The following is a 12,240-nucleotide window of genomic DNA, read 5'->3' on the forward strand; positions in this document are numbered from 1 at the left end:
ATTGGTCTTTGTGTTCTCAAAAATGTAATAACATTATTCCCCGGATTTTCTGGCAAAGTCATTTCAACCTCCATTACAGCACTTGACAAGCTAAGAACCTCTTCTACTTTATAGAATCCCTAAGTACTTGAATTCTTATGAACAACCCTGTGTATTATTAATGACATCACTATACTGATAGAATGTTCTATCATTAAATTGATTAATGTCCTACGGACCCGGTTTAACAAAAGCATTCCATGTATTCACTATGTAGCAAAATAAACATGGGCGATAACTCGAACACAGTGCATTTACTCCGAAAATTCCAGAGAGTTTCGTTTGCAAACATGGTGTGTAAATTTGAAGCGAGAAAAAATAGTTGAGAAAATTTGAAGAATTATCATCTTTATTTGGATTATAAGTTAGGTTTAAAGACATACGCAACCTCAAAAAGGTTTTTTGTTATAATTTTGAAGTTATTTCAAGTGCAAATCTTTTTGTATACTTCAAATTTGTTCCAGAGCGTTTCTGCAACTATTTGCTACATTGCAAGTATGTAGGTGGTATTCTAATGCCCTGTTCACACAGAGAGTTTAATTCGCAGTAAATTAATGCAAAGTAAACTAATGCGAATTAAAATCATGCAAATTAAATTGCGTTCACACGACAGCTAAAGCGAAATAAACTAATGCAAATTAAAATTTTATTTCTACAAAAGGCTATTTAGTAGGGCTATTATGACGTCATTTGTAAATCATGTCATGTATGCAGAGCCATCCATTTCATATAATAATTATAGCGGCTACAGGTATATATTTAGCGATTAACATACTTTACTGGATTTTTTAACAAAATATAACACAGATACCTAAATTTAACCACCAGCATGGTTTTGTGACTTAACTCTAGCCTTATGCATAAATTTAATTCGAATTAGCTTCGCTTAACGTTCACACAGAGTTGATGCAAAGTAATTTAATGCGCAGTAAATTAATTTGAATTAAAATAATTTGCATTATATTCTCTGTGTGAATGCTAAGCGAAGCTAATTTGCAGTAATTTACGTTTCATTTGAATTCAACTCTCTGTGTGAACAGGGCATAACTGTGGTGAGGGCTTGTCCTGACACACAGATTATTCTAACCAACATTACTACGACAAAATCTGAATCATGCAAATTTCTAATCTATAGTATAATAATTTATTATAATTACGTAAATTCTGTCAAATAAACTGAAGTTGTTTTAAAAATGTATCCATGAGAACCTGGTTTGTTGCACTGAGGCAAAAAATAATTTGATCAGTCCGAATTTTCTCTCCACCCTATCGTTTTTCAAAAGCTCAAAGTCGAGCGGGAAAGCGTCTCTTTCACTCGAGTTTACCAATGTAAATGCCAGTTTTCTCCTATTGTGTATAACTTTGTGATTGTCTTGAGTCCGAGACACTGGACTCCCCAAAACCAAAACAAACCAACATGGCCTTTTAAACGAACGTCTAATGTTTGTTAATCTAAGTGTTTAAACATAAAAAGTGATTTTAAGTTTTTTATATGTTTTCTTCCTTAAGAAAAGGTGTTCAAGGGAATTCTTTGTTTGATAGTTACATTGATGGCAGCGGATTTCTTTCACATGATTATTAAATTCTCACCATTGCTGGACACCGGAAGAAGAAAAAGACAGTAGCCTCGTTCTGATCAGATAAATAAGATTAGTCGTTTTACCCAATAAGACCCAAAAGTAATATTAATTAAAGAAACCAAGAAGTAGAATAAGATGATTTAAATATACAGCATAAAGTATATTTCGACAAGTTAATATGGCGACAATAGTCTTTTTAATTTCAGAAAACAATTTTCAACGGCACCGTAGGTAGGTAGGTTAATTAAAACAATTTTGTTTTACATGTGTAACCAGGGTTATGTATTATTTAATGCCTTTAATTACTATACTAGCGCTGCGTATATTTGAGAATGTGGTGTGAAAAACTTTGTGTGAATGAGGTTGTTGTTATTTTTAGACACTAGACGGACAGTCACATGACTTTATCCTATTCACCAAATTCCCGCTTTCACGCACTAACATCGGGCACTCTGAGCCTAGCCGTTGAATTGGTTAGATGTGTACTCTACTCTATAGTCAATAACAGATAGTAATATTTGTAATTCCTGTGTGTGTCCCGGTAAGAACTCTATTCTAAAGTAAAGTCTATTATGTTTTAATTATCTGTCTAAATGTCTGTCTATGTGTCGTCTATATGTTGTGTGTAATTGTAATATTTCAGGTTTTTGACGTCTTATTTCAACATTAATAAATATAATATTGAACCTGAACCAGATTGTTAGTTCTGATGTTCTACCACTGGCTACAAATGGCGCCCACGTTGGGAGAAACCAGTACCGTGGATTTGGACAGAAACGGAGGAAAAGGCTTTCCGGGACATCAAGGAAAAATTGACAACACCACCTGTCTTAGGGTATGCAGAATACAACAAGCCTTTTATACTACATACGGATGCCAGTTCCAAAGGCCTGGGAGCAATCCTGTATCAAGTGCAAGGAGGTCAAAAGAGGGTGATTGCGTACGCAAGCAGAGGACTGAGACCCAGTGAGAAGAACTACGCTGCACACAAGCTCGAGTTTTGGCGCTTAAGTGGGCGGTATGTGATAAGCTACATGACTACCTGTACGGGAATCAGTTTGAGGTAATCACGGACAACAATCCGCTAACTTACATATTCACCAAGGCCAAGCTTGATGCAACAAGCCAGAGATGGGTAGCCAGTCTTACTAATTATAACTTCCAGATTTCATACAGAAGTGGAAACTTAAATGCAGATGCTGATGGTCTATCCAGGAAACCAGTGGTTTTTAAGGACACGGTTAAGGCTCTTTGTAATGCTGCTTCAGTACAGATACCATGTTGCCAGAGTGTTTCCAAGGAAGATGCCCCTCAAGCCGCGGATGAGGAGATTTTCCCCAGCGACACACTCAGCAGTCATGACTGGATAGAAGAACAGTCCAGAGATCAAGCCATCAACAGAGTTCTACAGATCCTGAAAAGCGATTTCCGACCCAGGGGAGGAAATATACGGAAAGAATCTCCAGATGTTCAGAGGTACATGAGAATTTTGAAGAAGCTGCAAGTGGTAGATGGAGTTCTTTGTAAAACCGCTTTCCAGGATGGTAAGAGATCTTATCAGTTAGTAGTCCCAGAGAGTTTTCGATCAGTCGCATTACAGGGAATACATGATGATGTCGGACATCCAGGAAAAGATAAAACCCTTTGGTTAGCCAGACAGAGATTTTATTGGCCAGGCATAGAGAACGACATCACTAGGAAGATAGAGACCTGTAATAGATGTATATGTAGTAAAACACCTGTGAGACCTGCAGCAGAACTTATACCGATTGTGACAACAAGACCCATGGAGTTAGTTTGCATAGATTTTCTGAGTTTAGAACAATCCAAAGGAGGCTTCGAGAGTATTTTAGTCATAACGGATCACTTTACCAGATTCGCTCAAGCCATTCCATGTAAAAATCAAACTGCTCATACTACAGCTAAAGCTTTATTTGATAACTTCTTTCTACATTACAGCTTTCCTGAGAAATTACACAGCGACCAGGGACGTAACTTTGAGTCGAAAGTAATCCAAGAACTCTGCAAACTCCTAGGAATAAAGAAAACAAGGACTACGCCGTACCACCCGATGGGAAATGGCTCAGCTGAGCGATTCAACCAAACACTCATCAAAATGCTCTCAACACTCAACGAGAAGCAGAAGTCAGACTGGAAATCCCATGTTGCTCCACTTGTTCAAGCCTACAATGCGACCAGAAATGATGCAACGGGATACACTCCACACTACCTGATGTTCGGTTGGCATCCTAAGCTTCCCATAGATGTATTCTTTGGTATGGACTTGGAACACGAGAAAGGAGATCACCATGGTTATGTTGAGAAACTTAAGGACAGGATGGTGTCAGCATATAGACATGCCTCTCAAGAAGCTAGGAGAATATCTGACAAGAACAAGAATAAGTATGACCAGAGAGTGAGGTTCTGTAAGCTGGAGATTGGAGACAGAGTCCTTGTGCGGAAAGTAGGATTAAAGGGAAAGAATAAACTAGCAGACAGATGGGATTCAGAAGTTTATGTTATCACAGAAATTCCCAATCCCGAGATCCCTGTTTTCAGAGTGAAGAGTACATCAGGACGAGCCACAAAGACACTGCACAGAAATATGCTGCTACCATTTAACCAGATACCAGCATGTGACATTGATGAACCTGTTGTTTATAGGACACCTGTGACAAAGAGGAACAAGAAGCCTAAGAATTCTGATGAACTTCCGGAGTCCGATTCTGAGAGTTCGGATGATGAAGTAACAATTGAAGTGAAATCAAGGATACCCAGAAATAGAGATGAGTTCAGCAAAGAATCATCAGATCAACACAGCGTATCAAGATCTAAAGTTTCTAGTGTATCAGATGGTACTAATCAAAATATTTCTTCATTTCAGAATTCAAGTCCTTCCTTTCAGAGTGTGAGTTCTCCCAGACAGTCAGGTTACACCAGTGAGTCAGACAGCAGTAGTACCAGAGCTTCTGTGAGCGGTCCACATAGTCAGTTTATTTCAGACCAATCACAGTCGCCTTTACCGATTTTGCCGAGACGGTCGACCAGAATGAAAAAATTCCCAGATCGGTATGGGGAATGGATAATGTAAACGGTTTTTTTATGATATTATGCTTTATGCCGAGAACCGATTTTTATGCCGAAATGTTTTTATGATGCAGTTTACCCGGGATTTTAATAAATTAAAATAAAAATTTATAAAAAAAAAAATATTATAATAATGACCATATTCATTATTCCCCTAATCCTTAAACTCATTGTATATAATAATTTGTGTCTAGTGTTTATGGGATTAGCTCTTAAAAGTTGTAAAACTTTAATGAGGTGTATTGAGGTACGTGTAAATAGTTTCATGACTTGTGTGTCATATGGAGTATGGAGGAATTCATTGGTCAGGTATTCCTACATTGATTGGTACATTTGTATATTATGTGTCTTGTTGATGTTTGAAGTTTGATGGTCATTGATGAGGTTTTAATTTAATTACTTGATTTCATGGTGGTGAGTTGTATCAGGTAAATTGGTTTTTATTTATATTTCATGGTTACTATTATTGTACATACTTCTTTGGAAATGTCAGGAGCCATTTCAACGAAGAGGGGGAGTATGTAACCAGGGTTATGTATTATTTAATGCCTTTAATTACTATACTAGCGCTGCGTATATGTGAGAATGTGGTGTGAAAAACTTTGTGTGAATGAGGTTGTTGTTATTTTTAGACACTAGACGGACAGTCACATGACTTTATCCTATTCACCAAATTCCCGCTTTCACGCACTAACATCGGGCACTCTGAGCCTAGCCGTTGAATTGGTTAGATGTGTACTCTACTCTATAGTCAATAACAGATAGTAATATTTGTAATTCCTGTGTGTGTCCCGGTAAGAACTCTATTCTAAAGTAAAGTCTATTAGGTTTTAATTATCTGTCTAAATGTCTGTCTATGTGTCGTCTATATGTTGTGTGTAATTGTAATATTTCAGGTTTTTGACGTCTTATTTCAACATTAATAAATATAATATTGAACCTGAACCAGATTGTTAGTTCTGATGTTCCACCACTGGCTACACATGTAAAAATCCAGACGGCAAACCCTGCATTCCGAAATCATCTGGAATGAGAACTACTCTACCATACTCATCTTGATTCTGAATGGCTTCTTCCCCAAAATTTATACATGTATATGTATACATATTTGAAGTGCCATTGACAAAATTGTAATAAAGAACACAATCTTTCCCTATTTAGGCTAGCGCGTTAAATTTGCTTCCGACGACTATGTTTCCGAAACAAGTGCCTAGCTTTCTTCCTTTTTAAATACAGTAAATATCACATTTTTAAAATATGCTAATTTCAGCGAATTTTTGTTTTTATTTTAATGAGGGTATTTAGACACGTCTAAAACAAGCAAATTCAAAGAATTGTGGTCTCCCGCTTTCGGTGTCTTTGTGGGTGATATGTCATTTTTTATGACATATTGTCTCAAATATGAACGCCCTATCATATGTTATTAGAAATTATCACTGAAATAGAATTTTTAAAAAAAAAAAGGTCAATCATGAAGGTCAAGGTCAATGGGTCACAAATCATAGCATTCTTGTCACAGGTAATGCACATATGTCAAACATGAAAGCCATATCTCTTCTCAAGATAAGGAACAAGATTTTGCGAAACACTGATGGCCCCGTATGGCAACAAAGCAAAGATTTAACTTTTCTTAAATGCAAATTAAATACATTATTACCTAAAGTTTTTTATTAAAAGTAGGTCAAACTACAAGGTCAAGATTATTCTTGATATCCAGTGAAAGGTCCTGTCTCAAGGATTAAATATGTGAAACATGAACGCCTTAGCCCTAATCCTTTAAAAGTTATAGTCAAGTTTTGTTTTTTTTTAAAGTAAGTTAAACTCCAAGGTGAAGATCAAAGAGCCAAAGTTCTTTCTATCCAATGAAGGGTCTTCTCACAAGAATTACATATGTGAAGTATGAAATCCTTACATGTATTTAAAAACATTTTTAAAGCCAACTTACTATCACTTCCAATTTTTTCCTTACAATCCTTGCTATCACTATACTATGGTTATAAAGTGGGGGGGGCCAACCATCCTATCAATGAACATTTACTATAGTAAAGGTTATGTTGGGGGAAAATGGCCAATTTTTTTAAAGCCAACTTACTATCACTTCCAATTTTTTCCTTACAATCCTTGCTATCACTATACTATGGTTATAAAGTGGGGGGGGGGGGGGGCAACCATCCTATCAATGAACATTTACTATAGTAAAGGTTATGTTGGGGGAAAAAGTGGGGGGGCCTGGCCCCCCCGGATGCTACGTCCCTGCCCTAAAAGTGCGCAAAAATCTTGCGCCGTAATTTTCACCTTAAATTTTTGCATTACGGGATCTGTGCCGTTATGGTCAAAGACGAATATATAAAACCATAACGCTACATATCTGCAGCTACTATATCACCCTATGATTTATGCCACATATGATGATCATGAATCGATGATTCCCTTGATTTCAGTGGGCGCTGTGATGGACATAACAGTGCAAAAAAATAATTGTTTTTGTATATAAAAATATAAATCTTTAATTGCCTTTACAAACAATACGCATGTTCATGTTCATCTCGGTTATTGTTCAGATATGAGTTCTTTTTGGTAAGTAGACGATCCGGTTGACCCGGAAGTGGAAAATGCATAGAGTCCATGTAAACAAATACCTGTCATTGGCCACGTTGGAGGTTGATACGTAGATCGTTTTATTGTAGGCTATATTTAATGACAATGTATAACTGTAAGAAACAAATACATTGCATTTTACTTTGGTTAAGATGGCGACAGACATTACATTACCCATCAAGGACCCTTTAATTCAAGTTCTCCTCCAGAGAGAAGAACCGACTGTAGATGAAACTTTGTTATATATATTTAAGACATTTTTCAAGAGGTATAAAAAACAGATGAGTACAGAAGAAACATATACTGTTCCCGAGGGGATTCAACAACATTTACCTGAAAGGAGCAAAGAATTTACCTTCAATGATCTACCGGTAAGTAAATCTTTTCAACTAAACTTTTAGAACAGTTTATATCACCACCTAGAAATAAAATTATGAAAATTTCAACTTTAATTTTTTGATTTGGAGCAGTTTATTCCATGGAATGAAAGACTCTACTAAATTATATTCAATAGAATTTAAATTGATGCCGAAACATGCAATGATATCTGGCAAACAGGAAGCTAATTAAAAAACTCTCTCTCCTATTGAAATTTTCAGTGAAACTATTTTTTCAAGTTATTCTGTTTCATATGATGAAAAAAAAATTACTGCCAGTTAAATCTTATTTTACCAATCAAGCGTCAATAATGTTCCTTTATAGGTGTAATTTGGAGTTCAAAATTAATATTTATCTCTTCTAGGTCTATGTAAAGCTTCAAGTGTTTTCAAATTTGGATGCCGTACAATTGTGTAGAATATCACGAGTTTCTAAAGAATGGTATACTTTGACTTCTGACAATCTTTTATGGGGTAAAATATTAGAAAGAGACATTCGCTTCTGGAATGTGATAGGACATCAAACCAATCCTGGCTTGTATATAGAAGTAGAGTCGGAATGGAGCAACAAAGAGATGTAAGTTTTTTCCTGTTAATAAATTTAATTTACTCATTTTGACTTAGCACAATGCTTGATACATGTATTGTAATCTTCTTAAGACAGTTGAACTTCATCATATCAAAGTTTGATAATCTCAGATACTTTGAAGAATTTGTCGAAGTTATTTTAAGATTTTCCTCAGTCACATGGGTTTGAGATAATGAGGTTTGACTGTATATTTTTTGAGAAAGGAAACAAAAGAAAATATATGCTCAATCAATAATTCTTTTTTTGCAGATACCTTCGATGTTCACCTCATATAAATTATCTTATGCGGGAAGACAATGCATTAATCAGCAGTTTAACAAACATGATTCGTTATTTTTTACCCAAAAAGACACCTAAAATAGCCATGTTTGGACCTGGTTTGGAATCGGGCACAAGTTCTATTGTACAAAAAATTCTTTACACACAATCAAAAAAGCTGGAAAGAGTAGGACTTGTTCCAGGCCAGTTTGATGGTAATTGTTATTAACTAACATATATTGTTTTATTGGCTTATAATCAAGTATAGCTGAAGAACTGTCAATAGCTACAGTTTTGGAGGATCAATAACAATTTAGTGATATCATGTACTTTTTGAAAAGGTCATATCACCTAATTAATTGGAGACATCACCTATTTATAATTTTGAATTGGTGAAACCACCTATTCAAAAAGATGATATCACCTATTCCATTGGAGATATTACTTATTCATCTTTTCAGTTGGTAATATTTATTTGAATCGATAATTAATTTAATATCAATGTGATGGTGGTGAAAAATCAAGTCTGAACCAGGACTAAGTCGTCAACCCATAGCCTCTGACTTATCATGTCAGTTCTCTAACCACTGAGCTATTGAGACCCGAAATAATGACTTTCACACACTTATGAACCCAGCGACATATTCCCCTCTTTGTAGAAATTAATTAGTCCTTGAATGCTATGAGTAAAAGAAATGTGTAAAGCATATTCCAAGGGAATAGTGGGTTTTGTACCTTGGGCGCCAAATATCACATGTGGTCAAAAATCAAGTCTTAAGCGGGACTCGAACCCATGGCCTCTGGTGTACCGTGCCAGTGCTCTAACCACTGAGCTATTGAGACCCAATATATTGACTGACTTTCAGGAACCGGCTGTACAGTACAGAGTGGGTTATACTATGCTTTTTCCATAAGTATTTAAGTTCTGTGATAATAAAACAGCTTAATCAAAATAAATTCAGTTTTAAAAGAATCCCCCTTTTTTGCACGTCTATTTTCCGTTGATTTCTCATAGTAGGCCTTAACAGTGCTGCGCTCTTTGAATACGTGACACTTCCATGAGTGTTGTGGCCCATCCCCGCCACCTCACCCCCTTCATTTCTTTGAAATCTGATGACAAATAAGAAATTCCTTTGGTTTTGCCTTATAAATTTATTTATATCCTGTCTTAAATACTTTGCAATAACAAAAAAAAAGACTATTTTTATCAAATTTTAAAATTTATGTTTGCAAGAGAGACAGAATAAAATCATGCATTTTCCTGAATATGTTTGTCATAATTCTTTTTTATTTTTTGAACAGGAGTAGGCTCAGGGTGGTGCTTGAAGATGCAAAATGGACAAGTATTCCAGCTGTCAGTGTTATATTCTGCTTCCAAAAAAGATCGCCTGGAGAGGAGGAACAGACTCCAGAACAATAGCCTACTAGAAGTTAGGACAGCTAATGATGGCGCAGAAACACTGGAGCTAACACCAGCTGTCCGAGATTTCTGTCGAACTGTGGATGCCTTCATCTATGTTGTTGATGCATCCAAAGGAAATAGTTTTGGTAACACACTACATATGAAACAATTTTTTGAATGAAATTGATATCAGATGAGAAGTCTAAATTTTCATTAAAAATGCATGCATTAATGAAGTTAATTTATATTGAATGTTTGTACATCATTTGATTTATGAATACAGAAAGCATTTCTGTTTGATTATCAGTGAAAGAAGACAAAGCCGAGTTGTTTGCTATGGTTAATGAGAGATGGTCAGCCACACATGTACCAATACTAGTAATGTCCTGTATCCCTAGCCAGCAGCATCAGCGAGTTCCCTGTGTGGACGTCGTCCAGTCTCTGGAGATCTCAGCCATCAACAGACCATGGCAGGTAAATCACACACTGTCACACCAAAACTTACATGTACTGATCAGTAATGAGAACAGTTCTCTCCCCTCCCTCTCTTGAGATTTCATTTGATTTTCTTTGAAAGTATAATAAGCATTGTTTCCTTTTCTTTTAGGTACATGATATTGAAGTGGACACTTTAGATGGTGTTATTCCAAGCATTCAGTGGTTAGTGGAACAGTCACAGAGACGATAATCAATTGTTTCTATTATTAGAACTATGTGTTGGTATCGTAGAAGAGATTAATTGTTTCTAGTACATAAAAAATATGTGTACTACAAAGCTGTATTTTGAAATTGCAGCAAAATTTAATAGCCAGTGTTTGCCATTCAATGTGTTATACATATATTTGAGATATTATTTAAATATACTCTTTTCATACATTTTTGTAGAAAAAAAATTGTAATACTAACAGAATAAAGTTTGAAAAAGTTAAAAATTGTCTCACAACTGATACAGTCAAATCTTGTAATCTTGAACTTGATGGGGTCAAACTTCATATGGTGTTTTTCGGGCAAGCTTAGTTAATCAAAATTCAGTGGAATTAGAGCATTCATAAATTGATTTAAAATAAAGAAAAATAAAGCTGTCATTAACGCATCAATGCACCAGAATGTGGTTGGTTACAAGCCCTGGTAACTAAAATTGAAATTTCTGTAAAATTCCAATCTCTGGATATCTCAGCCATCAACAGACCATGGCAGGTTTATATCAACAGACAATGCAGAAGTCTCTGTTGAGACTGTAGCTCTGCTGATTTGTACTTACATTGTATAACAAAGGAAGAGCAGTTGTACTTGAAACTTTGCAGCAATAAATCTAATAATCCTTGATTTAGTCTTTTTAGCTCACCTGAGCTGAAAGCTCAAGTGAGCTTTTCTGATCACATTTTGTCCGGCGTCCGTCTGTCTGTCTGTCTGTAAACTTTTCACATTTTCGACTTCTTCTCAAGAACTGCTGGGCCAATTTCAACCAAACTTGCCACAAAGCATCCTTGGGTGAAGGGGATTCACGTTTGTTCAAATGAAGGGCCACTCCCTCATTCAAGGGGAGATAATTGGGAATATTTACATTTCCATTGTCTTTGTCCGAGATAAAATTACCAATTGTAAATGTACTTTATTTCCCCATCAATGTATTGGCGTGGTTCCAAAAAAACCACGTGCAGGGTGGGACAAACAGCTAGACAGAAGCAGGGGTTTGAGCACGTGGATTGGCGGAATCAAAGCATGTAAATATAAGGAATAACTGTCAGATTTTTCAATTTCATGAAGATGATCAATCGATTGGCTTGCGTGATAATTTTACACATTCAGCGTTTATGCAAATTATCACGCAAGCCAATCGATTGATCACTTCATGAAATCGAAAAATAAGACAGTTACCGGTATTCCTTAAATAAATGAAAATTTGGTGGCATATTTTAAAAATCTTCTTCTCAAGAACCACTGTGCCAGGAAAGATGAAACTTATGGAGAAACATCCTCAGGTAGTGTAGATTCAAGTTTGTTCAAATCATGACACCCGGGGTAGGGCGGGGCCAAAATGGCCGACCAAAGTTTTACATAGAAATATATAGGAAAATTCTTTAAAAATCTTCTTCTCAAGAATGACAAAGCCATTTAATTCATCATATTTACATGTAAGCATGCTCAGGTAGTGTAGATTCAAATTTGTTCAAATCATGACCCCTGGGGGTAGGGCGGGGCCAAAATGGCCGACCAAAGTTTTACTTAGAAATATATAGGAAATTCTTTAAAAATCTTCTTTTCAAGAATGACAAAGCCGTAATTGATCATATTTATATGGAAGCATGC

The 12,240-nt window shown here is 35.9% G+C and overlaps 2 protein-coding genes across 2 annotated transcripts in view; one reads left to right on the forward strand and one right to left on the reverse strand.

Moving 5' to 3' along the window:
- The window catches only part of LOC134230749 (large ribosomal subunit protein eL37A-like), a 43,213-nt gene that overhangs the window by 25,184 nt on the left and 5,789 nt on the right, over nt 1–12,240 (reverse strand). The window lies entirely within an intron of this gene.
- LOC134230737 (F-box only protein 4-like) lies at nt 7,313–10,829 on the forward strand. Its single transcript, XM_062712571.1, has 6 exons — nt 7,313–7,675; nt 8,047–8,258; nt 8,520–8,743; nt 9,831–10,076; nt 10,238–10,404; nt 10,538–10,829. The coding sequence occupies exons 1-6, from the start codon at nt 7,457–7,459 to the stop codon at nt 10,616–10,618; spliced, it is 1,149 nt and encodes a 382-aa protein (XP_062568555.1). The 5' UTR covers nt 7,313–7,456; the 3' UTR covers nt 10,619–10,829.

Source organism: Saccostrea cucullata, unplaced genomic scaffold, assembly GCF_032062105.1.
Source record: "Saccostrea cucullata isolate Sc308-1 unplaced genomic scaffold, CSIRO_AGI_Scuc_v1 ctg520, whole genome shotgun sequence".
In the NCBI taxonomy this organism is placed as follows: domain Eukaryota; kingdom Metazoa; phylum Mollusca; class Bivalvia; order Ostreida; family Ostreidae; genus Saccostrea; species Saccostrea cuccullata.